Here is a 27967-nt window from a genome sequence, read left to right on the forward strand (position 1 = left end):
AAAGCACAAATAAATAGACCAATGTGCCTCCTCTCATCTAAACATGAGGTATGAGTTTGGTCATTGTCGAGCATTGTGTACATGCCCTCCAAGTGGTACCTATTGATTCCTCTTTACCTTCTGCTCAGGCTTCAAGGTTCTCCAGCATCTTCAGTAACTTTCCATTAAAAAAAAAAAGACTGGAGTTGTGCATCTCCTGGAAAATGGTATGGTGGAGCTCTAGACTTGATGGTTTCTGCCAAAGCTTAAGTAGCTTACTCTTAAACTCTCCATCAGAGTCAGAACAGATTCTTGTAGGCAAGCCACGCACAGAGAAATACCACTCTTATCCCACCTTGGTGACTGTAGAAGGATTCTAATTACTGACTGCTTATGCTTGTGCATACCTGGTAGAAATGTCTCCATTAGGGGGCTCATATTTTCCCTCTTGCCTTCCAGAGACTTTTTTAAAAGTCTATGCACTCATGTTCCAAAAGCTTGCTGGTACTTATTCTCTCCAATTCAAGGGACACAAATAAGAATCTATTAAGTGCTTACTATATTCCAGGGGCTACAGTTTACAATTATTATCTCATTTGATCCACAAAACAATCCTGAGAGATAATTGCTATTATTTTCCCCAGTTTTACAGTTGAGGAAATTCAAGCAGAGTTTAAGTGACTTATGTAGGGATCCCACAGCTAGTAAGTGTCGAAGACTGGCTTTAACCTTGAGTCTTCCTGACTCCCGGCTCAACACTGTCTGCTGTACCACCTACCTTCCTCTTAAGCAGTACAGGTCAGTAGTGCTTTCCTTTGGCCACATAAAGCAGAAATCTGATCCTTCCTACCAAAAGCTCTTGTCATCTTGGGCCTATGTTGTTCCGGTCTTTGGTAAGAAATTTGTAGAAAATAAACTTTCAATTTTCTGTAACTGCCACATCTAAACATCAAGTATGTGTTAGTCCATTCTCACTCTCTGTTTTTTTAAACCTTTACCTTCTGTCTTAAAATCAGTATAATCAAGGAAGAAGAGTGGTAAGGTCTAGGCAGTGGGGGTTAAGTGACTTCCCCAGGGTCATACAGCTAGAAAATATCTGAGGCCAGATTTGAAACAAGATCTCTCTAAGTGTGTAGAGTTTATTAGTCTCTCTGAGATTGGGTTTCCCCATCAGTGAAATAAAATACTTTGCTAGAATGCCTCTAAGTTTCCTCACAGCTTTCTATCCAAGATTTTAAGTTCTCAGGAATTTGAAATGGATGAAACAAAGATGGTACCAGAAGTGAGGATGGTACAAGGAAGACTTCCAAAGCAGAGATGTCTATGGAGTTAATCTCCCCAGGGGCCTGGAATTTTTTTTAAATTTTATTTAATTGATTAATTAAGAAAAATTTTTCCATGGTTACATGATTCATGTTCTTTCCCTCCCCTCTTCCTGCCCCCCCTCCCATAGCCAACGCTCAATTCCACTGGGTGTTACATGTGTCCTTGTTTAGAACCTATTTCCATGTTGTTGATGGATGTTGATTTAGAGTCTACATCCCCAATAATATCCGTCTCAACTCATGTGATCAAGCAGTTGTTTTTCTTCTCTGTTTCTACTCCCACAGTTCTTTCTCTGGATCTTCTCCTAAGTCAGGGGCCTGGAATCTAGAGAACTCTATATGGAATAAGGCTAGCAGTTTAGAGGATATCCACGGCAAGTCACATTGACAAGCATATATTAAACTTAACCCCAACTGCTTTGCCCTTACCACTCTTCTTCCTTGGAACCAATACTCAGTAGATATTCAAAGACCAAAGGCAAGGGTTGAAAAGAAAAAAAGAAAACCCCAAATGAGGTCATAGAGAATCAGACATGACTGAAAATGACCAAATAACAAAAAATTCCCCAATTCTACAAGTGACCAATACTCCTAAATTAGAATTCTCCAGGACTTTTCCAAGGAGGGAATGGGTAAGACAGGTACCATCACTGTCTACTGCCCAGCATGAATTCCCCCTTCCCAAAAAGAGAATGCAAATCAGAGTCCTAATGAGAAATTAATAAGTCAGCTGTGCTAACAACTAATGATAATGGCAAAGTCATTTAAAAAAGATTCTTTTACATGTTTTTAATTACAGCAATTAAAGGGAAGTCAATAAAACATCTCCCCCCTCTATCCCCTCCTTCTTTTTTCCCACTCAACTTCTCTTTCGTTGGGTTTTTTTTGTTGGTTTTTTTTTTAACTTGTTATAAATTTCCAGCATGTGGAAAAGAGGTGAGATGACTGAGAAGCCAGAAATCATCTTCCTCACTCAGCTAGCCAAGGTCGCACTGTCACCCTGTCATCAGCCCCCACAGATGCCCCCCTCATCCTTTAAATGAGCCCCAAGGCACCCTCTGCACCACTCTGACCTCCTCAGGCACTATGTCATCAGTACAAGCTGTCAACCATTCTGGCCTGGGAGCTGGACATAGCCACTGATCCCTGCTAAGCAGAGCTAGCCCAATGGAGTGTGATCGCCTTTTCCCATTCTTGGCTTCCTTTCCCCCCACCAAAAAATAAGTGTTTCAAGCACTGGCCTTGGTTTATAGTTATTGACTGTGGTGAGAGCTTATGTTGCTGTTGTTAGTCTTTTCAGTTGTATCTTACTCTTGGTGACCCCATTTGGGATTTTCTTAGCAAAGATACTGGAATGGTTCATCATTTCCTTCTCCGGCTCATTTTATGAATGAGGAAACTGAGGCCCACAGGATTAAGTGATTTGCCCAGGGTCACACAGCTAGGAAGTATCTGAGGTCAGACTTAAACTAAGGAAAATTAATCTTCCTGACTCTAGCACAAAAAATCTAACCACTGTACTGCCTGGCTATCCAACCTTGGGTAGTTGCTATTATTATTATCCCCATTTTGAGAAAAGGAAATCAAGGCAAACCGAAGTTGAGTGACTTGCCCAGGGTCACACAGGTAATAAATATCTGAGGCCAGATTGGAACTCAAGTCTTTCTGACTCCTTGTCCAGCACTTTACATATTATATTACCTGGCTATCCTATTAAGGGGGAACAGGAAAGACTTCTTGTAGAAAGTAAGATTTTAGCTGAAGAAGCCTGAGCTTGAAGGACACCAGGAGACAGAGTCAAGAAGGGTTAGTTCAGTATTAGAGATTTTTTTCCTTTTCAGTTAAGGATTTTTTACTCATTAAAATACAAGAAGCCATTGCTGCCCAGAGGCAACCTACTATCATGGATAAACTTATTGGGCTTGGAGTGAATAAGGCCAAGGTTGAAGTCTTGCCTCTGATGGAATTGGCAGTGATGTGACCCTAGGCAAGTCACTTAACCTTTGCAAGCTCCAGACAGAATTCCATCGAACTTACTTAATAAATTCAGGGATTATTAACTTAATGTCTATGAAATTATTCTTGTAATATTTTGATAACTTTTTCAATATAATTTGTTTCTTGTATAATAGTACATATTTTATTTTATGAATTTGAAAACATTCTTCTGAGAAGGGGTCCTGAAGTTTTACCCGAGAGGACCCTGACATTTTAAAAAAATGTTTAAAAACTTTGTGCTATGGGTAACGAGGTGGCTCAATGGATAAAGCATCAGGCCTAGAGATGGGAGGTGCTGGGTTCACATTTGGCCTCAGACACTTCCTATATGTGTGTGTGACCCTGGGCAAGTCACTTAACTCTAACTGACTAACTCTTACCATTCTTCTGTCTTGGAACTGATACTTAGTATTGATTCTAAGATAGAAAATAACGATTAAAAATAAAACCTAAAATCTTGTACTAAATCATTATAGGTTGTTATAATCTGATCTTTATGGTGGACCTAAATTCCCACTCATTAAATCCTAGATCTTTTGGGAATCCCTAGAATCCAAGGTACAATATGTGCTTTTCAAGTCATTTGGGCATTTCTGTGAATGAGTAAGGCAGGCTCTTTGGCTGAGTGGATAGAGTATCAAGCCTGGAATCAGAGAGACTTGAGTTCAAATCCAATTCCAGATACTCATTAATTATGTGACCCTGGGAAAGTCACTTAATTTCTATCTGCCTTAATCCATTGGAGAAGGAAACAGCAAATTTGCCAAGAAAACTCCATACAGGATCATGAAAAGTTGGGCATGACTAAACACCAACACCAGTGCAAATGAGTGGTCCCTGGTGGTTCCGGCTTCTTAAATAGAGTAGACAAGGTCAGATCTTATGGACAGATTTCCTCTGCTATTGAGAAGAGTGGAAACATTTAGAAGAACAGAGGGGAAAAGAGCAGCTGGCGAGGACAAGCCAAGATTTGGAATACAGTGTCCTTCCTGGATCACGGGAGGAAGGGGCTGGGGGCTCATCTTTTTTGCACTTTTTATGAAACACTCATCCCAATTTGGCATGTCATAAAGGAACACTTCGCCTGGCAGTGACTGGCTGCAAGTTAGGAGGAAAGAGAGGCTTGGGACTGCTGGGATTTTCCCCAGCTACCTTGATTTCTGCACTGAAGTATATCTTAGGTGCTAACCTGCTTCCCCTTTCTGGACTCTCCTCTTATGTGTTATTGTTGTCCAGTCGGTCAGTCACATCTGACTCTTCGAGCCCCCATTGAGGGTTTTCTTGGTGAAGATACTAGAGTGGTTTGCCATTTCTTTCTTTAATGTGTCCCTATTTTACAAATGAGGAACTGAGGCAAATAGTAGGTAAATGACTTGCCAAGGACCACATAGTTAATAAATATCCAAGGTCAGATTTGAATTTGGGTCTTCTTGACTCTAGGCCTGATCTATCCCCTGATCCACCTAGCTGCCCTCTTCTTCTTCCCAATTTTCTTACTTTTTCTAGGGATGGAAAGGAGTTAATTTCACAATTCCTTCCTATCTATCTATCTATCTATCTATCTATCTATCTATCTATCTATCTATCATCTATCTATCTATCTATCTATCATCTATCTATCTATCTATCTATCTATCATCTATCTATCTATCTATCTATCTATCATCTATCTATCTATCTATCTATCCTTCCAGGTTTACCAGAGGCCTTCCTGCTTCTAGGCTCTGTTGTCTAATAACTTCTGGAAGGGGAGCAGGGGCAGGTCCTCCATCTGTCCCCACCTCTCCCCTGCAGGTCCCCAGAAGGGCAGCACGCCTGAGCAGTCTCACACCTTCATCCTTTGCTCTTTCACTTCCGTCTTGGCTTTCAGCTCATTGCTTCTCTGCAATGTGCCAAATTAGCAAGGGTGCTTTGTCAGGAGGAGTTGGATATTGTCCACCACTCCCGCTTCCCTCATATCTAGACAGCTGATAGTATGGGGGAAAGAAGCATCTAGTTCAAATCCTACCTCAGATATTTCCTAGCTGAGTGACCCTGGGAAAGTCACTAACCTATCTCAGACTCAGTTTCCTCATCTGTAAAACAAGATAATAATGGCATCTGTCTCTGAGGGTTGTTGTGAGAATCAAGTGAGTTAATACACAATCAGTGCTTTGTAAACCTTTAAGCACTGTGTAAATGTCAACTAATGCTATTGTGGGGCTAGGAAGGAGGGTATTTTACTATCTACTTTCTGAAAGATACCTAGGGGGCAGCCAGGTAGCACAGTGAATAGAACACCAGGTCTGGAGACAGAAGGACCTGGGTTCAAATCTGTCTTCAGACACTTCCTAGTTGTATGACCTTGGGCAAGTCATTTAATTCCAGTTGGCTAGCCCTTGTCACTCTTATATCCTAGAATTGATACTAACATAGTAGGGAGTCAGAGGAGGAGGAGAATCAAGGAAATTATATATTTTATAAATGATAAGTGATGATAAAGAAGAAGGAAGGAAGGGAGGGTGGAGAAAGTAATTGAAAGGAGGGGGGAGAGAAAGAGAGAGAGAGAGAGAGAGAGAGAGAGAGAGAGAGAGAGAGAGAGACAGACAGACAGACAGACAGACAGAGAGAGAGAGAGAGAGAGAGAGAGAGAGACAGAGACTCCCTGGCACCCTGGCAATAAGCCAAGGGTACAGACTCTATTCCAACAGTACCTGAGTATATCTCTAAGTCTCACTAAACCCAATGGTAGGTCTCCCTGCCCATTCCCTTTGCCTACTGCCCTGGCAGCAGTCCCTGATTCCAGGTAGCATTGAGTTCTAGACCTAAAAAGAAGTGGGAAAGTATAAGCCAGGAGTATAAAGGGATGGTGCTACCCAACCTCTTAGTTGCTTTCTCCTTTCCATTATTCCATTTTCTATTTGTCCATCATCCTTCATTCTGTATCATGTTATCTAACTGTCTATTATCTTTTTCTATTATCTGCTCTCCCACCTCCATCCCAGAACCCAGACTCATCTTGGGGCTAGCTTATTCCACCACAACACTCAACCCATTCTCTCTCTTTTTTTAAAATCCTTTTCTTCTATCTTAGAATCAATACTATGTATTAATTCTAAGACAGAAGACTGGTAAGGGCTAGGCAATAGGGGTTAAGTGACTTGCCCAGAGTCACACAGTTAGGAAGTGTCTGAGGTCACATTTGAACCCAGGACCTCCCATCTCTAGGGCTGGCTTTCAATCCACTGGACCACCTAGCCGCTCACTTCCCCAACTCATTCTCACAGACTTTTCTGTCTCCTTCTTTCCTTCTGCAGATATGGGAAGTTTTGAAGAGGGCGAGAAGCACCAGAGTGTCTCCCATGGAGAGGCAGCTGTCATCAAAGCCCCTCGAATTTCCAGCTTTCCCCAGCCACAGGTCACCTGGTTCCGAGATGGCCGGAAGATTCCACCCAGCAGCAGAATGTGAGTATGGTTTTCCTCATGGGGCAGGGCACATCGGGCAGAGGCATTGAGACCAACTTATGATCAGGCATAGACCAGATATCTGGAAGAAACCACAGAGAAGCCCTCTCAGGGAAATTTCTTCTCAGCCCTGAGCAAGAGGGAATACATCTTGGGTTATTGGTGAAAGAGTCCTGGAACTGCAAGACAGAAAGTATGCAGAGATATGAGCTGCCCTGGAATGAGCACTACAAAGGAGACACTGCATTCTACCTAACCTGGGGGATTTCAGGGGACCATCTCTACACCCCCAGAAGGGAGCGGAGGGAAGAAAGAGAGAGAAAAGGAGACCGAGACAGAGTCACACGGATTCAGGGAGACAGAGACACAGAGGGGTCTCACTCAGCCTCTCATTCATTCACTCAGCTGCATTTAAGAAGTACCTATATAAAACTGGCTAGAGCAGTGCAGAGCACTTTGCCAAGGCCTGGGGATACAAAGACAAAAGCACAAAATAGTCCCTGCCCTTGAGGGGCTTGTATTTGAATTGGTGGAGACACCACCTATACTGGAGTGGTAGTGTTTTGTTTGGGGCAGACGCTGGGACGGAGAATGGAGCCAGAGGGACAGAGCAAGTCATCTCTAGTAGCAATGGCAGTACTGACATGACTATAGGAAGGCTGCAAAATGTGGAGGATAAATTATACTTGCAAGGAAATAGAAGATGACCAAACAGCAAACAAAAAACAAAACCAGAAACTGGTCTAGAATATGAAGCATAGCTCATGGCTGGGGCTACCCAAATATAGAACACATGACAACACTCACCAATCAGAGAAGGGAATAAACATCTATATCACACCTACTCTAGGTCAGGCTTTTTGGAAATATTATCTCATTTGATCCTCACAACAACTCTGGGATGTAGTTGCAATTGTGGTTGATCCCAGTTTTATAGTGGAAGAGGCAAATAGTTTTAGGTGGCTTGCCTAAGGTCACAGCACCAGTAATTGTCTGAGGTCAGATCTGAACTCAAGTCTTCTTGACTCTAGGCCCAGAACTTTATCTGCTGGGCCACCAGCTGCCTCTGGGATCTAATGGGTCCCAGAGTTCCAGGGCTGAGACATTTCATTTTAGTTCCCCAACAATGACAAGGTTTAGTGGTAGAGAAGGTTCATCACTTTGAAGGATGAATGGCAAGAAAATGGTTTGAATGGAAATGGGAATGAGTCTGGGGTTGCTCTGAGTATCAGAGCTAAGAGGATTAGTCCCCGAGGAGAGTAGCAGAGCTCAAGAAGTAGAATTCTACTGAGGAGGAGCAACACCTATGTAGGAAATAAAAAATAATTTCCAGGAGGAGAGCACTTCAGTCAGTCAATATGCATTTATTAAGCACCTATTGTTTGCCAAGACTGTGCTAAGCACTAGAAATGCCTCAAAAAAGGCAAAGGTAGTCCTTGCCCTCAATGAAAGAACCCTGTACAAGGGTAGTAGCAGTATTGAAAGAGAGAAGCAATCATATTTGAGAGATGTTGGAAAAATGAGGCCTTTGTGAGAGATTGTACATGGAAGAATAGAAGGAACAAGTAATAAGGAGCCAAAGATGACGCCTCAGTTGTGAGTCTGAAGGCCTGGGAGGATGCTAGTGCCCTCAACGATAACAGGGAAGTTTGGAAATGAAGCGGGTTTGGAAGGAAATAGTTCAGTTTTAAACATGTTGAGTTTTAAGATGTCCACTGGACATCCTGTTTGAGATGAAGGGCAGCTAGAGATCTGGGACAGAAAGTCAGAAGAGTTTAGAGCTTGATAGGTATATTTGAGAATCGTCATCATAGACAGGATCACCAAAGCCATGAGATCTGATGAGATCATTGAATGAAAATAGTAGAGAGGAAGAAGAGAAGAGGGCCCAACAAATAGCCCTGTGGAACATTCCCAGTTAGTGGGCATGACCTGGATGAAGAGCAAACAAAGGAGACTGGGAAGGAGCAGTGAGACAGGTGGGAGAAGAACCAGGAGGGGTATACTGAAAACCTAGAAAGAAGTGAATATCATGAAGAGATTAATTGACATACTGCAGAGAGGTCAAAAAGGATGAGGGTTGAGAAAAGGCCATTGTATTTGGCAATTAAGAGATGATTGGTAACTTTGAAGAGAGCAATTTCAATGGAATGATGGATGACCTGGGATGCTGTGTTATAAGAGGTTAAGAAGAGAGACTAGAAAAAAACATGGAGGCACCTGTGGTATAGATGGCCTTCTTAAGGTATAAAAGGCAAAAACGATGTGGGATGGTAATTAGTAGAGAGAGAGGGATCATAGAAGGCATTTTTTGAAAATGGGGGAGATATGGGGATGTTTATTGGCAGGAGGAAAGGAGCCAGTAGACAGAGAGCTAATAAAGATAAGTGAGAGTGGACATAAATACTGGAGAAGACAGGATAGAACAGGAGTGATTGTACAAGTAGAGCAGTTGGCTTTGGTAAAAAAAATAGAGCCACCTGATCATGTGACACAGGGGTGAAGGAGGCGATATTGGAAAAAGGCATCTGGGTGATATAACATAAGAAGAAAGGGAGAAGAGAAGAACTCTCAGTAGATGGTGTCAGGTATTTCCATAAAATAGAAGGCAAGGCAAAGTTCTCAGCTTAAAAAGTGGCAGGAAGGGGAACCATGGAAGGTTTGAGGAAGCATGAAAAGTTTTTAAAGATTCACTATGGAAAGCAGAATAATGAGTTAATTAGCAAGGTGTAAAAGGATTGCCTTTCAGCAGTTAGGACTCTGTTGAGTTTATATAACATAAGTTTGTAGTTGACCTAGTAAGAATAATTGCACAATTTTTTCCCCACCTATATGCAGCAGCATATGTATATCGAAGACAGGGGATAGTGGGAGTGATCCTAGGTTGGTGCTTGGCAGGTCAAAATAGGCAATAATAATAAAGGAGCCTGAGATCAAGAAAAGAGGAGAAATCAGAGAATTGAACTAGTTCACCAAGGGGACAAGATAAGGAAAGGAGGAGGATGTGGCTTGTGCAAGGCTGATGACCTGGGAGAGAAATGAAAGATGGAGGGACTAGAGGTCATGATATGGACAAAGAACAGGGTTTGGTAAGGGAAAACCAAGGGAGAGGTGGAAAGCCATTAGATTATAATCAGATAAGGGGAATTTCAGAGTTTATAAACATAGAGGTGGTACATTCTATGGATGATGGTAAGATCAAGGGTATGACTATTTTTATGTGTAGCTGAAGTGGAGTAGAAGAAATGGGAGTTGAGTAGGTCAGTGAACTAGGGGATTAGGTTGTTTGTGGGCATATCAGGGTATATATTGAAATCTGCTGGTATGAGGACAAGAGTTGGGGAAGAGAGAAAGATTGTGAGCCAATCACTGAATTCATTAGAGAAGGAAGGGGAGTGTCCTTGAGATCTATATACAACAGCTAACCGGATTTTGATTGGATGGTAGATATGAATAGCATGCCCTTCAAAAGAGGGAAGGTTAGTGAGTGACAGAAGTAAAACAGATGGCAATGGGGAGCATGGAGTATTACCAATGAATACCGGGGAATGGGAGAGGATGGAAAAATGAGTGAATGAAAGTGCAACCAGGGATGAAAAGGGGACTGTGGGGTCTAGTAGGCTTACTGTAGGAAGTAGCACTTGAACTGAGTTTTGTTTTGGTTTTTTTGGCTTTTTTTTAAACTCTTACTTTCTGTCTTGGTATCAGTTTTAAGACAGAAGAGCAATAATGGCTAGGCAATACAGGGTTAAGTGACTTGCCCAGAGCCACACAGCTAAGAAGTGTCTGAAGCTAAATTTGAATCCAAGTCCTCTTGACTTCAGGCTGGTGTTCTATCCAATGTCCTACTTAGCTTGAACTAGTTTTGAAGGAAGTTAGGAATTCTGAAGTAGAAGTAAGGAAGAGAATGCTTACTAGGCATGGGAGACAGCCTGTCAAAGTCATGGAAACAGGAGATTGAATGTTGTGTACAGAGAACCAGTAGGCCAGTTTACCTGGAACACAGAATGCGTGAAAGGGAGTAGGATAAAATAAAGCTGGAAAATCGGCTGGAGCTAGAGTGTAAAGGACTTTAAAAGCCAAACACAAGAGTTTATATGTTATCCTAAAGGCAAAAGGGAAATGCTAGAGCTTCTTGAGTGGCATGATCAGATCCGTCTATGCTTGCGGAATATCAATTTAGCAGCTTGGAAATGGATTGGATGATGAGGATTGAGGCAGGGGTACCAATTAGGATACTGCTGGTGATAAGGACCTGAACCAATATGGTGGCCGTGTTGAGTGGAGAAAAGGGGAGGGATGCAAGAGATATTATAAAGGTTGCACCTCCCCAGATTGGAGTTGTTGCTATGGATCTGGAACAGCTGCCTGGACAGCTCCTTTGGGTTGGATAAAGAGCCCCTGATAGATTCTGAGAAAGGAACTCTGAAGCAAAGGGGTATGAAGGGGAAAAGGGGAGGAGAGCCTGTAGGTGTGCCTTTGTGGATTACATTCATGTATGTGTTGGCCCATGTGTGTTTTGGCTGTGTGAAGGGAGGTGTGGCAGGGAGGAACCAGGGCTGGCTTTGGTTGGTAGGCTAAATAAATACACAGGCCCTTTCAGCACTAACAAGGACCCTCTGTGCACTCCCTGGGTTTGGTTTTGGCAATTTGATTCTTGCATAACTGAACACTGGAAGCAACACCCAACACCTCTGAAAGGGGCTATAGGAAAAAGAATTACTTCATCTTCCAAAATAGGAGCAGCGCTGAAACCTTCCTCATAGCCTGGGCAGTATGGTGTCTTCTCCATGCTGGAAGAGACCTCAGAAGTCATCGTATTCAACTTATACCCTATCATGTTAGAATATAAATTTGTTTGTAAAAATCTTACAAAGATGATGGAAGATTATAAGCAGCAATATCTCAGAAAGCAGAGAGAAGCAATGGGAGATAAAACCAGCTTAAAGAAAGCTTTGTGAGATAGCCAGCTAAGCAAAGTCATCCCAGGGGCATTTAGGGATGAAAATGGAAGCAGGACAACAAACAGAAGAAAAATCGAAAAGATTTGCAAAAAAAAATCTTTAAAACTAAAACTGTTTCTCCATCAAGGACTGTGGAATCATCACACTTGGAACCAAATATCTGAGTCCTCAATGTGCTTACAAGGACAGTAGAAATGGCCCTAAAGAGAACAAAGCCCAGAAAAGCAGTCAGTTAGGACCAATTCCATTCCAAAATCAAAAATATTATAAAGAGGCAGCTAGGTGGCTCAGTGGATTGAGAGCCAGGCCTAGAGATGGGAGGTTCTGGATTCAAATGTAGCCTCAGATACTTCCTAGCTGTATGATCCTGGGCAAGTCACTTAAGTCTCATTGCCCAGCTTTTACTACTCTTCTGCCTTGGGACCAATACACAGTATTAATTCTAAGACCAAAGTTAAGGGTTTAAAAAAATTATAAGGGCATTAATATACAAGGTTTCTGAAGAAGAGGAAGATACCAATGGCATGGAGGAAAATCTCCAGCCTTAATACCAAAAAAGCAACAAAAAAAAATTGTAACTCCTGCCCTATATGCCTATTCTCCCATCTAGATAAAATCTTTATAAATCATCCAGATAGAAATCAAAATCATCCTCAGTGAAGGTATTAGGAACAGGTAGGCTTTTGGAAATAATACTCAACAATGAACCACATCTTTACCATTTCACAATTAACTGAAAGGCTTAAAGCATGTAAACACCCACCATGTTTATTATCTGATGATGACAAAAAAGTGTTTGATGCTAAATAAAGGAATGGTACTTTAGATTATTGTTTAGAAAGTGTTTTCCATCCAGATATCAAGATCATTCAAGATTCTTTGGAAGGTTTTACAGCAGAAAGAACTTTGTTCAATGACCCTCTGATCATAAACATCTGATGAGGTATTAAAGAGAGAGATGAAAGTTCACCAAAGACATTTGGCACTGTGATGGAGGAGGAACATCCCAGAGTCCTGGTTAAATAGAGATTCCCTGTGGATGATAACGCCCTCCAGATCCCTCTCTTGGTGACTGGTAGTGTGCTGACTGCATGAAGGATTGGAAAGTTGAAGGGCTTCCTGGAAAGTATCTGTAATCGGGCTTGGCCATCTACACAGGAAAGATCAAGTAGATGAAACATATCACATTGCCTAGATTTCAGCATGCCTTTACCTAGACACTCAAAAAAGCTTGCCAAATATATGTATATCTGGGTCAAAAAGTAGAGATGGACAATGAGCTGAGTCTAGACTTGAATAGGAATAGAGCAGACTCGGTTACATTTAGGGGAAACACCAAGTTCTTATACTGAGTCCCTGCGTTCCAGGAAAGCAAAGGCCTCCTTTTTAATACTGTTTTACCAGTGTTTCTTTATAGAAGTGAGACATGGAATACTCAGTGGAATTTGTTTATTTTTTTAAACCCTTTCTTTCCATCCTAAGATTAGTACTGTGTATCAATTCCAAAATGGAAGAGAGGTGAGGGCTAGTCAGTGGGGGCTAAGTGACTTGCCCAAGGTCAAACAGCTAGGAAGTGTCTGAGGCCAAATTTGAACCCAGGACCTCCCACCCCAAGGCCTGGTTCTCAATCCATTGAGCCACCTGGCTGCTGCCTGGAGTTTGTTAAATAAGGAATGATGTGGGCAGACCTTAACTTTTGGAAAATATCTTTGGTTGCTGATATGGAGGGTGGACCAGAATGGACAGAGGCATGAATTGAGGCAACCAAATTAGAGGCTGTTGTAATAGTCTAAGCATGAAGTCATGAGGGCCTGAATTAAGGTGGTAACTATGTGATTGGTGATGCAATGATATTATGAAATAGAAATGATGAGATTTGGCATTGGATTGGATATGCAAAGTGAGAGTGAGGAATCAGAGAAGACACCTAACTTGTGAATCTGGATGACTGGAAGGAAGAATGGTAAAGACTGAGTAATGATAAGGAAGTTCTGGAGAGGAATGAGATTTGGAGCAAAGGCAATAGGGTTCCATTTTGGACATCTTGAGTTTGAGGTGCCTTCAAGACAGTCACTTTGAAATGTCTAATAGTCAGTTTGTAATATAGGCTTGCAGCTAGGGAGAAAGACTTAGTTATGAGGTACTTACAAATGTGTAGAACTGGGAGAAGCTGAGTGGCTCAGTGGATTGAGAGCCAGGCCTGGAGATGGGAGGGTCCTGGGTTCAAATTTGGCCCCAGATACTTCCTAGCTGTGTGATCCTGAGCAAATCATTTAATCCCCATTACCTAGCCCTTACCATTCTTCTGCCTAGGAACTAATAAGGGTTTAAAAAATGTATGAAACCGAGTCTGACCAAATCCCTGCTATCCATGGTAATGACAGCTTACATCAGCATACTTACTTAATATGTATTTCATAAGCATTATTTCATTTAATCTTCATCAGAGCCCTGTGAGGCAGGCAATGCAAGGAAAGCACCGGATTCTGACCCAGAGAATCTGGGTTCAATTTCCAGTTCTCTCTATGTGACTTTGGGCAAATCTTTTCCCCTCTTACCCTTGGTTTCTTCATCTGTAAAATGGCAGAGGATTAACCATTGAGCCCAAGCTCCCTTACAGCTCTAAGTCTATGGTCCTGTGATTGTTATTTTCACCTTACAGATGAGGAAACTGAAGCCCATAGAGGTGAATTGACTTGCCCAAGGTTATACAACTAGTAAGTGTGACTTAAAGTGTGACTCGAGATTCATAGTTAGGTCTTCTGACTTCGAAGTTGTCCCTTTCCATATCATTGAAACCTACTAGTGCACAGTTAACATGGGTATTAATTGTTCTCCTATACCACTGTCTAACTTTACAAAACTGAGACAAGCATCCTGAAAGCAATGTTTAGTCATTTTCAGTCATATCTGACTCTTTGCAACCCCTTTTCCCGTTTTCTTGGCAAAAATACTGAAATGGTTTGCTATTTCCTGCTCCAGCTCTTTTTACAGATGAGGAAACTAAGGCCAACATAGTTAAGTGACTTGCCCAGGATCACACAGCTAGGAAGTATCCAAAGTAGAATTTGAATTCATGTCTTTCTGACTCCAATCTAGGTACTCTATCCACTGTACCACCTAGCTGCCCTTCTGCTCCTACCCCAAAATAGAGAGTTTATTCTCTGACAATTCCATCATCTTTTCTTTCCCTACAGTCTCATTCCTGTTATCCCAGTCTCATTTGCCAAACCCCTCCCTGGTTATTTTAATTCACAACAGCATCCTGCCCCATGATCCTGGCATACAGATGTACTCTTCCCACCTCCTCCCCTCCACCCTGTCCTCCAAGCTGAATATATGAGAGAACCATTCCAATGGTTTTATCTTAACAATTACAGCAGATTAATATTCATAGCTGAGTAGTCAGGACCCCTGGAAGCAAATTCTCTGGCATCTGTATGCAGGGGATACATATCCAATGAGTGCTATCAGCCATAGAGAGCTGGAGGGGAGGAAGGAGGAGGGGCTCAGGGAGACTCCTGTCTATGGGATACACCACTGCTGGGGTCTAAACAGTGATTAGTAACACCTTATCCATCCCCTGGCTGTGTGTTGTGGAAAAGGAGGCAAGAGGAGTAACAATAGGAAGAATGTACGGGCCGTTGGGGAGCTTTCAATCCGACTTATTCAGTTCTCTAATTAAATTATCAAGTGTCCCCAGGCATGGAACACCATAGAGCTCAGGAGAAGGCTTCAGTCATGGAGTGAAGGATTAGAAGGTGGGAACTTGGCCATTCAGAGCTAGCCCAGCAGGGTGGTATGAGGAAGCTGGTTAGAAAAGGAGTCCAGAGGGGTATCATGGCTGTGGAATCTGGTCCTGGGTCAGGAAGGAAAGAAGTATATTCTTTAAGTGTCTATGACAAAGGGGCAGCTAGGTGACTCAGTGAATTAAGAGCCAGGCTTTAGACAGGAGGTCCTGGGTTCAAATTTGAACTTAAATACCTCCTAGCTGTATGACCCTAGACAAGTCATTTAACCCCATTTGCCTAGCCCTTACCACTCCCGTGCCTTGGAACTGATACACAGACTTGATTCTAAGATAAGAATTTGAAGGAAAAAAGGTCTAATGGGAAGATTGGTAAATTGGGACCCAGTCCTTTAGGTCATATGCAATATCCTTTGCCTGATGCCAATCCATCTAGACGTTAGGGAGCATGCTTCTAGAAGATGCTGATGGAGGGGACCCTTTCCTTCCCCAAACAAGAGTGTGCTCAATTATTCTTTAACTGCTTTCTGTTAGTTTATTTTGTAATGTTGGAAAGCCTTGAAATGGCTGATGATCCAAAGCTGTATGTATACACAAAAGGCTCGATCAAACAAAATCTCCCTCTCTTGATAATCAATTAGGCAAGAACTGATATAGCTGCCCTGTTGGGAAGAGAGAGCCATGTTGGAAGTGATGGGGGCTTGTCAGTAGCCTTATCTCCCCTTTTGGGCTACCTTATCTCTACTACTTCATGAGCTGAAAAAGCAGTGAAGAAAGGACAGGCAAGGTAATGACTTTCTGAATTCTGGAAAGGACACAAGAGGGGCAGCTGGGTGGCTCAGTGGATAAAGAGTCAGGACTGAAGACAGGAAGTCCTGGGTTCAAATCTGGCCTCAGACACTTCCCACTGACCCTGGGCAAGTCACTTAACCCCCATTGCCTAGCCCTTACCACTCTTCTGCCTTGGAAACAATGCACAGTATTGATTCCAAGATGGAAGGTAAGGGTTTAAAAAAAAAACCAACTAGTCATGGGGTCTTGGGGAAGTCATATCATATCTTATTCCTGGACCGCCATTTCCTTGTCTTTTGGACAATCAGATATGGATAACATTCTGTTCTATCTATGACATTCTAAGGGCGTAGGCAGGAGCCTAGAAATTTAGTAAAGAAGAATTTCCAAGGCTCAGCTGAGGAGACAACACACTGTGATAGTACAAACAGATGAAGGAAGGTAGTGCCTAGGTATTGGCCAAGAGATGAGTGGAAGACTGGATTTCCTCAAGCCAAGGCCAAAAAAGCCCCAACTTTATGAAAAACAAACTTGTTTCAGAGTCAGTACAGTTTGAAACAGAAACTAAGAGGAGGTATCTGAGGCCCAAATACACAAAGAAACTTTGGGCAGAGAAAAAAAGCTAAGACAAATAAAGAAAGAATATTGAATGTGAGAGAAGGGGGCTTTATTTGTTGTTGTTGTTGTTTTAAACCCTTACCTTCCATCTTAGAATCAATACTATATATTGGTTCTAAGGCAGAAAATCAGTAAGGGGTAGGTAATGGGAATTAAATGACTTGCTCAGGGTCACACAGCTAGGAAGTGTCGACCTAGGACTTCTCATCTTTAGAGAAGGGGCTTTATAAGTCACCTAGTTTCCTTACTATGGACCTCCCTGGATTCCTTGATATTCTATGAATAGCACAGTGTTCCATGAACCATCCATCTTAAAGCTCAAGTCATTTTCTCTGACTGTCCCCCATGGCCAGAATTTTCTTCCTCCTCCAAACTGATGATCTCCCTGCCTCCCTTTTAAGTCCCAAATAAAATCCTACCTTCCAAAGGAAGTCTTCCCTAAGTCCTCTTAATTCGAGTACTTTTCCTCTGTTAATTATTTTCCATTTATTCTGTTTAAGGCTTACTTTGTTTGGGTGCGTGTGTGTGTACATATTTGCATGTTGTCTCCCCCGTTAGATTGTAAACTCCTTGAGGGCCAGAGACTGTCTTTTGCCTCTATTTGTATCCTGAGCATTTATTCCAGTGGCTGGCACATAGTAGGTGCTTAATAAATGTTGATTGATTGATTTATAAAGGGCAGCTATGAAGTAGAAGTAGATAGAGTGCAGGGCCTATAATCAGGAAGAATTAATTTCAAATCTGTCCTCTGGTACTAGCTGTGTGACCCTGGGCAAGTTACTTAACCTCTGCCTGCCTCAGTTTCCTTACTTATAAAATGAGCATGGTATTAGTAGCACTGACCTTGTAGTGTTATTGTGAGAATAAAAGGAAATAATAATACTCGTAAAGTGCTTTGTAAATCTTAAAGCACTATTTAAGTGCCAGCAATTATTGTTGGTGTTGTTACTGGAAAAAGCAGAGAGAGAAAATAGGTTGCCTAAAGTCACACAGCTATTTAGTGCAGGGAGTTCTACCATCCAGCCTTTCATTCTTTCCCTGATACCATGCTGCCTCTGTAGTGCTGCCCAGGGTTGCTAGAGATAAAGAATAAGCAAGGGACTGAGGATAGGCTGTGCCTAGGTGGAAGGGGGTGCATGAGCCAATAAATTCAGCCAGAGCAGGGCAACTGAAGGAGACTGCTCCAGTTTGTATCGCCTGAGCTAGTAAAGAACATTAAATAGTATTTAGCCCAGAGTCTCCCGGCTTTATTCTTAAGTTCATTTGCACACCAAAAGGTCTGCCTGTTTATGTGTGTTCTGGGTGTGTTTGCGTGTGTTTGAATGTATTCATGTGCTCTACTGCTTTATTCAGGGTCAGGGGAAAGGGATGCTAAGAGACAAGAGGAAGCAGGGAAGATCATAGGATCACTGATTTAGAATTAACTAAAAGTTCCTGCTTTTCCTATCCCTTCTCTTTTGATCTTCACAATAACTATGGGATAAGTATTATTATTCTCATTTTATTTTTTAATTTAGAATATTTTTCCATGGGTTACATTATTCATGATTTTTCCCACCTCTCTTCCCTCCCCTCTCCCAGAGCTGACAAGCAATTCCAGTGGGTTATACATGAATCATTGTTCAAAACCTAATATTATTCCCATTTTACCAGATAAAGAAACTGAGGCTCAGAGAGACAACCCAACACTGTAGATTAGACCACCAAACTCAGTCTCAGGAAGAGATAGATTCTTCATTTGTTTTTTTAAAACCCTTACCTTCTGCCTTAGAATAAATTCTGTTTGTCGGTAAGGGATAGGCAATGGGGGTTGTGGCTTACCCATGGTCGCACAATTAGGAAGTGTCTGAGGCCAGATACCTGTCTCCAGGCCTGACTCTCCATCTACTGAGCCACCTTGCTGCCTCCAAAGATCTAGGTTGTAATCCTGTTTCAGATATATACTTGCTAGTATGTCACTTAATTTCTCTGAACATGACATAGTAGATAAAGTGCCAGACCTGGATTCAGGAAGATGAATCTCCTGAGTTCAAATCTTGCCTCAGATATTTACTAGTTGTGTGGTCCTGGGCAAGTCACTTAACTTTTATGCCTCGGTTTCTTCACTGTTAAATGAGCTGGAGAAGGAAATGGCAAACCACTCTAGTATCTTTGCCAAGAAAACTCCTCATGGGGAAGAGTTGTACATACCTGAAAATGACTGAACAACAAAGGAAGAAAAGAATAGACAAGACCTGTAATATCATAGTTAGAAAGAGATATTTGGCAAAGAACTCCAACAATGCAAAATAGAACCTTCTCTTCAGCTTAGTCTTAGCTACTTAGGCACAAAGAAGTTACCCTTAACTTCTTATCCACAGTCAGTAGATCCTAGACTACAGGTCTTCTTGACTCTAATCACTGCAACCATCCTACTGCTCATCTATAAAATAAGAATAATAATTGCACCTATCTCACAGAATTGTTCTATCATTCAGTCAGTAAGCATTTATTAAATACCTGCTGTGTGCCAGGCATTGAGGATACAAAAAGATGCAAAATATAGACCTCAAGGAATTCACAATTTAATAAGGGACATGAGAAGCAAACAAATATATACAAAGTGAGCTAAAAGAGGAAATAATTAAGAGAGGGAAGGCTCTAGAATTAAGAGGGGTTTAGAAAGGCTTTTTGTAAAAGATAGGTTTTAGTTGAGACTTGAAGGGAAGCCAAGAGACAGAAATAAAGTGGAAGACCATTTTAGGCATAGGAGCAAGCCAGAGAAAAAGCCTAGGACCAAAAGATAGAATGTCCTAGAACAGCAAAGAGGCCAGTGTCGCTGGATCAAAGAGTTGGGGGGGGGGGATGGAAAATGGAAGGGGTAAGAAGACTGTAAGTGCAAGAGAAAGACTAGGATATAAAGGACTTTGAAGGCCAAACAGGATTTCATATTTGATTTTGTAGGTGATAGGGAATCACTGGAGTTTAGTGAAGGGGAGGAGGGTTAGATAAGACCCAAACTTTAGGAAAATCACTTTGGTGACTGACCAGATGGCCCAGAGTAAGGAAAGGACCTGTGGCCAGAAGAACTACCAGAAGACCAATGCAGTAGTCCAGTTACGAAGTGATAAGGGCCAGTACTAAAGTGGTGGTAGTGTCAGGAAAGAGAAGGGAGTGTGTTCCTGAAATATTGCAAAGGTTAAATCAACAGGACTGGGCAGCAGATTGGATATGGGGGTGGGAGATGGCTGGAGACAGTGAGAAATAGGTGCAGATTTAAGGATGATACCACAAGTCTGAGGGGGTTGAAGGAGGGTACCTTTGACAATCATAGAAGAGTTAGGAGCAGAGAGAGTTTGGGGCAAAAGATGAGATTATTTTTGGACATGTTGAGTTTGAGATGTCTACTTGATACCCAGTTCAAGATGTCTTAAAGGTGGTTGAAGATGCAAGATTGGAAGTAAGCAGAGAGGTTAGGGCAGGATAGGTAGATTTGAGATGGTAATTAAATCCATGGGAGCTGATGAGATTACCAAATGTAGTAGAGAGAGTGAAGAGAAGAACCTGGGACAAAGCTCTTGAACATTCACATGAGGGAGCATGATCTGGATGAACAAAATTCAGCAATGAGCAGTCAGGGAGGTAAGAAGGGAATGAGGAAAGAAATTTCCAAAAACCGAGAGAGAAGAGAGTATCATGGAGGAGAGGGTAATTGATGGTCAAATTTTGCAGAGAGGTCATGAGGGATAAGGACTGGAAAAGGTCATTGGATTTGGCAATTAAGAGAGGTCATTGGTAATTTCAGACAAAGCAATTTTAGTGAAATAATGAGGTCTAAAAGTATATCATGGGAGATTAAGAAAGGATTGAAAGAAGTAAAGGCACCAAGGGCAGCTAGGTGGCACAGGGGACAGAAAATGAGATATAGAGGCGAGTGGTTTAGGGTTCAAATCTAGCCTCAAGACATTTCTTACAATCCTGAAAGACTTATGACGGGGAAGGCTATCCACCTCCAGAGAAAGAACTGTTGGAGTTATATTTCACATCAGTGTGTTTTTGTTTTTATTTTGGGGTTTGGGATATGTAAGTATGTTCTTACCACAATGACTAAACTATGCTTTGCAAGACATTTTTAAAAAATGAAGGAAAAAAAAGATACTTCCCAGCTGTGTGACCCAGAGCTAGTCACTTAACCCCAACTGCCTAGCCCTTACTGCCCTTCTGCCTTGGGACCAATATTGGTTCCAGGACAGAAGGGAAAGGTTTAAAAAAAAAAAAGTGGAGGCACCTATTGTAGATGACCTTCTCAAGGAGTTTATCCACAAAAGTAGTGATAAAAGATGATAGTTATTAGGGATGGAAAGATCAAATGAGGGTTTTTTGAGTATGGGAAAGACATAAGCATATTTGTAGACAGGAGGAAATGAGACTGAAAATAAGTGATAGAGTGGGAATAAGAGAGGGGGCGATCTCTTGGAGGAAATAGGTTGGAATGGGATAGAGGGCACAAGAAGAGAAGTTAGCTTTTGTAAGGAGAAGAGCTATCTCTTCGTGTCTGACAAGGTTGAAGAAGATAGTGGCAGAAGGCATCTGAATGATATGAGAGGAGGAGGAGGAAAGAAGAGGGTGTTCACAGCAAATGGCCTCAGTTTTTTTTTTTCAGTAAAAATGTGGTGAGGTTCTCAGCTGAGAAGACAGTAGGAGGGGAAGCCATGAGAGATTTGAGGAGGGATGAAAAGATTTGGAAGACCGCCATAGAGAGTAGGATAGTGAGTGGATAAGGGAGGTGTAGGATTGTCTGACCCGATTTGCATAAATTTGTAGTAGAACTAGTCAGAAAATAATTTTGCATTATTTTCTCTACTTTTTTTTTTAACCATTACTTTCTGTCTCAGTTACAACTTTAAGACAGAAAAGCAAGGGCTAGATACTTCCCAGCTGTGTGACCCTGGGCTAGTCACTCAACCCCCATTGCCTTACCACTCTTCTGCCTTGGAGCCAGTACACAGTATTGACTCCAAGATGGAAGGTAAGGGTTTAAAAAAAAAAAAGAAAAGAAAGGTAAGGGCTGAGCAATGGGATTCAGGCCCAGGATCACAGAGCTAGGAAATGTCAGAGGTCAGATTTGAACCCAGTTCCAGACTTAGCACTCTATCCACTATGCCATCTAGCTGCCCCAATTTTCAATCAGCAGTATGTGGCTAGGAATAAAGATGGCAGATGGTAAGAGTGATCTAAGGCTGGAGATTTGCAGGAAATAGTTGGTGATACAATAATGGAGCTAGGGATGTGAGAAAAAAGACAATGTAGATTTGAACTGGCTCACCAAGGAATCAAGATGAGAAAAGGAGAGTGCTGGCCTAGCACAGAACTGAATGGAGCAGGGATTGGAAGTCACAGTGTGGACAGCATAGAGTTTGGTATGGGAAGGCCAAAGAAGAGATGGAAAACCAATAGATTGTGATCATGTATAGGAACTTCAGAGTTCTTGAACATGGAAATGGTACATTTATGGGTAATGGCAAGCTCTGTTGTTCTGAGGTTTACGTGAGACAATAAATAAAGCCCTTATTATGCATTTCATTCAAGTCTAGTTCAACAAATTCAAGTTCAACCCCTACTATGTGTAAGGCAATGTGATAAGAGCAGGAGTTAACAAACAAAAAGACCAAACTGCCTCTCTTCTCCAGGTAGTTTCTCCTTAAGACCCTTATACAAAATTTAACAATGCAGTGAGAGGCACTATGCTATGCCCAAGGGTTACAAATATAATGCAAGCAAGGCAACCCCTGCCTTCAAATGGCTTCTGTTCTAATAATAATGTAATATAATTTGAACTCAGGAAGATAAATCTTCCTGATTCCAAGCTTGTCATTCTATCCACTGCATCACCTAGCTCCCCAATGGACGCAGCTACCCTGAAAAGCAAGTGTTATTATTATCCTCAATTTGGAGATGAAGAAACTGAGGCCATTAGGCTTCTTTTGCCTGTATGGCACATAATAGGTGCTTGATAAATGCTAATTGACTGACTCACCAAGGCTGAAAGAGGTTAATTTGTTTCACAGTTACTAAGTGGCAATATTTGAACTCAGGTCTTCCTGATTCCAAGGGCAGCACTTTATTCATTACACTACCAAATGCCACCAAAATTTGTCATGCCTCTGTATGGGGCCATTTTCTACCTCTGCCCACATTAGTGGGAGAATAGAGAAATTTTTTTTAAACCCTTACCTTCAGTCTTAGAATCAATATTGTGTATTGGTTCCAAGGCAGAAGAACTTTAAGGGCTAGACTGTTGTGGTTAAGTGACTTGTTCAAGGTCACACAGCTAGGGATTTGCCCAACATCACACAGATTTGAACCCATGTCCTCTTGATTCCAGGCCTGGCTTTCTATCCACTAGGCCACCTAGTTGCCCCTTGAGAGACAACTCTTCCAGAAGGAAGGAAGGGAACCATTAGGGAGGAACAGAGTGGATGGACCTCCTCTCCTACTCCCTGGAGTTTTGTTGAGGGCAGAACTGACATGTAAAAAGACCAATGGCAAAAAAAATTTTAATTAAAATAAGGCAAACCCTCTGCCTTGGTGAAAGTATAAACAAAAGAGACATTTGTGAAGCGGTTCCTTTGAGAGACTCTCTTTAAATCTCTGTAACATTCACCTTATGGGAAAATCTGAAAAGGATTCAACTGGATTTGTCCTTGTTAAACTAACATTAAGGATGTTTAACAGCTGTCTCATGCACATCACATTAAAATTTGGAGCTAGACTTGACAAACTAATGGTTTTGTTTGTCAATGGGGAAATGAATAAAAGAAGATGGAAAACAAGAAAAGAAGAAAATTTATCAGTGGTCAGACTTCTAAGGCCTACAATGAGACCCAGTGAGTTCCATGCTTCCTCACTTGAGTCTAGGGTTCTAGACTCTCTAATATGGGTCCCAAAAAGAAAAATTCAGATTTGAGAAAGATAGACATAGAAGTTCCTTCTCTGCCCTCTCAGACACCTGTTCAACCTCAGGGAGAAAAGCGATGTTGGGGAGAGTCATTATCTCTAGGTGGGAAAAAGGCAGACTTTTTTCATCTCACTTCAGAAGGGGAACTGAGGCAGTGGCATGAGGACTATTAGTTCTTAGAAGAAAGAGGCATGGATCGATTCCAGCAATATATTTGACTAATAAATACCCAATGCCTGGAGCTTTCATCCAAATTATTGTCATTAATATCTTCTACACTTTTGAGGTCAGGGAATATGTCTTCATCTTTTTTTTATCTCCAGGTCCTCATATGGTATCTTATATATAAGAGAGCAATATATATATATATACATATATATATATATATATATAGAGAGAGAGAGAGAGAGAGCATCATGCAGTTAATCATTTGAGTCAAATTAAAATCAACAAATATTTACTCAAATGATTAACTGCATGATGCTCTCTCTCTCTCTCTCTCTTTCTCTCTCTCTCTCTCTTATTAGTGATAGGTGTATTAGTGTGTATTAGGTGATTAGATAGTATTAGGTGATAGGATACAGTGATAAGGTGACAAAATATAGTTATGTATGTTTAATATTATAGTATCAGGTGATAAGAGTGATAAGGTGATAAGATATAGTGATATGTATTTAATAGTATTAGGTGGTAAGATACAGTGGAAGGTGTTTAATATTATAGTGTTACATGATAGTATACAGTGATGTGACAAGATACAGTGATACATGTTTAATAGTATTAGGTGATAGTATACAGTGATAAGGTGATAAGATAGTGATACATGTTTACTATTAAAGTATTAGGTGATAAGATACAGTGATAGGTGTTTAATATTATGGTGATACAGTGATAATCTGTAGTAATAGGTGTTTAATAAATATTTGTTGAACTTAATTGAATTAACTCATTAAAACATGATGTTATACAAATAGATAAGCTCGTATAGGTCAAGCACAATTTCATTCAGCAATTATTTTGTGTGTCAACTCTTTTTATGTACATGGGCTTGTCTAGTCCCTGGTGATTTCCCTTTTCTCTTAGAAACATCCTCTAGAAGGCAGTGCTTAAGGAACTTCTCAGCCTAGGAGATTTTTTTTAAGTTCTTTGGGGAAGCATTCATTCACACCATGAGATTTCCCTCTGGTGCTAAAGAGAACCTGAACTTAATGGTCAGATATAACCCCACACCCCATACCCCACCACCACTGCGCGTTCACACACACACACACACACACACACACACACACACACAAACACACACACAGAGCTATTTTTGATTCTGACCTCCAGAAGTCAAAGAGTATATAGAGAATACAGAATATAGAGTCACTACAGTCAAAAAGGTACTATGGGAGGAGAAAGAATTGGGGGCATTGATAATTTATAGCAGAGACTGGAGCTCAGGCAGAAGGTAAAATTAAGAGGATGAAGGCTAAGAGATATAGGCCTGCCAAGGTTAAGGAATACCTAGACATCGATAGATAAGGGGAAGCTAGATATCTTTGTACTTCGATTTCCTCACCTCAAAAACAGGGATTATACTCTTCATCCTGCCTTCCTTCACAGGGTTATGAGGATCAGAAAAGATAATGTCTGGGAAAATGAATTGAAAATTTTAATGTTCAATACAGATGTAAGGCATTATTATTTATGCCATTCCCTTATCATTCCCATTCCTCATCAACACACACACACCCTGTCTCTCTCTTCCCCCTCTTCCCCCTCCCCTTCTCTTCCCCCTCCTTCCTCCTCTCTCCCTCCCTCTCCCTTTCCCTCTCTCCTTTTCTCTTTCCCTCTCTCTGTTTCTGTGTCTATCTCTCCCTCTCTCTCTCCCCCTTTTTCTCTCCCTCTCCCCCCTCACTCTCTCCCTCTCCCCACTCTTTCTCTCTCTCCGTCTCCCTTCCCCCCATCTCTCTCTGTCTCTGTCTCTGTCTCTCTCTGTCTATCTCTCTCTGTCTCTGTCTCTGTCTCTTTCTCTCTCTGTCTCTCTCTCTTTCCCCACTTCCCTCCTCCTTCAGTCTTAGTCTTCCTTACCCAGTGAGTCCCCAGAATTCTCCCCTTCCCCAGCCCCATGCTGCTTCAGAGGGAGGCTTGGGGATGACCCTGACAGAATCTCTCAATCAGTTCTCTATCCTCCTCAGAGCCATCACGCTGGATAACACCCTAGTCATTCTGTCAACTGTGGCTCCTGACGCTGGCCGGTACTACGTGCAGGCCGTTAATGACAAGAACGGGGATAACAAGACCAGCCAGCCCATCACTCTCACCGTGGAAAGTAAGCACAAGGCTCCGGCACTGATGAAAGAATGGGCCATTCCATCTTCAGGAAAGAGCTGGGGAGGGGAAGTTAATTGGGGAAGATGTGAACTGCAGAGAAGTGTATTCATCTGATGTGAGGGTGTCATGGGGAGGCAGGAAGAGACCTACCTCCAGAGCGGGAGGGGAGAGGCAAGACAATTTACCAAAGAGACAGCTGAGGGGCTAAGCTCTTGACAAGTGTAAGACCCTAAGGTTCATCAAAGGAAGCAACAAGAATGATGGGGCTTTATGGAGGTTCTTAGCCAGGCTCCTGGGAAATTGGAGAGAGAGAGAGAGAGAGAGAGAGAGAGAGAGAGAGAGAGAGAGAGAGAGAGAGAGAGAGAGAGAGTATTACTAAAGAAGGGATTTCTAACCTTTTTTTGTGGCAAAGACCCCTTCCTCAGGCTCGAGAAGGCTATTTCTCAGAATAATTTTCTAAATACATGAAAGAAACTACCTAAGATTTTGAAAATCTGTATTGAAATGAATATATAATTTTTCACATCCAAGTTCATGGACCTTCTGGATATTATTCTCATTGACAGAAGTCAAACAACAAACATTTATTAAGCACCTAATATGTGATAGACACTGGATATACAAAAGACAAAAGCAAAATTGTCTCTTCCCTTATGAAACTTATGTTGTAGTAGGGAGACAATATCTATTATAGATATGTGTGTGTATATATGTACACACATGTACATATATAGACCCGCCCACATGTGTGTACATCTGTGAGAATATATGCCCTATGTGTGTATATGTACCCCACCTCTATGTATATATGTACACATGTATGCATATTTGTGTGAGACTATAAACCCCCACTTATATATGTATGTGTGCATATATTGTTCAGCCATTTTTCAATCATGTCTGACTTTTCATGACCCCATTTGGGGTTTTCTTAGAAAAGATATTAAACTGCTTTATCATTTTCTTTTCTGGCTCATTTTATAGATGAAGAAACTGAGTCAAATAGGGTTAAGTGACTTGCCTAAGGTCACACAGCTTTAACATATGTGGGGCCAGATTTGAACTCAGGAAAATAAGTCCATGGGACTTCATGCCTGGCACTCTTATCCACTGAGTCACCTAGCTGCTCTATGTATGTGTATGTACATATATGCACATATAGTATAAATGCATATGCATTTTCCCCCTCTATGATTATTATTATTGATTTTTCTATCTAGGCTTCTTGGGAAGCACAAGTTATTCTAATATGGCAAAGGTGTTTAGAATCTGTCAACCCTAAGGAGGAGATACTAAAGTCTTTGTTCAGGGCTTCTTTCTATCTATTCAATGAAATTTTGTTTTGATTTTTTTTTAACCCTTGCCTTCTGTCTGTATTGGTTCCAAGGCAGAAGAATGGTAAGGGCTAGGCAATGGAGGTTAAGTGACTTGCCCAGAGTCACACAGAGGAAGTGTCTGAGGCCAGATTTGAACCCAAGGTCTCTCCTTCTCTAAACCTAGCTCTCAGTCTACTGAGATGCCTAGCTGCCACCTGAGTTTCAGATTTCTACAGTTCAAAATATCCAATAGGCAATTCAAATTTCAAGAGAGAAACTAGGGACACACAGATAGGTCTAAGAGCCAAACTTCATAGAAATAACTCAATCCATGTTGAGCTTTCTGAGAGAATATAGAGAGAGAAGAGAAGAGAGCCAGTACAGTATACCTTTGAGGAGAGGACATGACATGGGTGATGATCCAGAAAAAGAGACTGAGAAAGGTAGACAGGTAGAAAGTCAGAGTTGAGAGATCACCAGAGATCAGAGCATATCCAAGAGAAGAGGGCACAATAGCATCAAATGGC

The 27967-nt window shown here is 41.5% G+C and overlaps 1 protein-coding gene and 1 long non-coding RNA gene across 3 annotated transcripts in view; one reads left to right on the forward strand and one right to left on the reverse strand.

Moving 5' to 3' along the window:
- LOC103093165 (uncharacterized) overlaps window positions 1-26011 on the reverse strand; it is a 67976-nt gene extending 41965 nt beyond the window's left edge. The window contains exons 1-3 of the long non-coding RNA XR_462212.3: window positions 25882-26011; window positions 25370-25440; window positions 6705-6828 (exon numbers count right to left, since the gene is read on the reverse strand). This is a non-coding gene — a long non-coding RNA (uncharacterized LOC103093165). The remainder of the gene's footprint in view (window positions 1-6704; window positions 6829-25369; window positions 25441-25881) is intronic.
- SDK2 (sidekick cell adhesion molecule 2) overlaps window positions 1-27967 on the forward strand; it is a 491418-nt gene that overhangs the window by 300940 nt on the left and 162511 nt on the right. For both annotated transcript variants that reach the window (XM_056817207.1, XM_056817208.1), the window contains exons 4-5: window positions 6599-6746; window positions 25989-26122. In XM_056817207.1, coding sequence (XP_056673185.1) covers window positions 6599-6746; window positions 25989-26122 — 282 coding nt within the window. The remainder of the gene's footprint in view (window positions 1-6598; window positions 6747-25988; window positions 26123-27967) is intronic.

Source organism: Monodelphis domestica, chromosome 2, assembly GCF_027887165.1.
Source record: "Monodelphis domestica isolate mMonDom1 chromosome 2, mMonDom1.pri, whole genome shotgun sequence".
NCBI classification, from domain to species: domain Eukaryota; kingdom Metazoa; phylum Chordata; class Mammalia; order Didelphimorphia; family Didelphidae; genus Monodelphis; species Monodelphis domestica.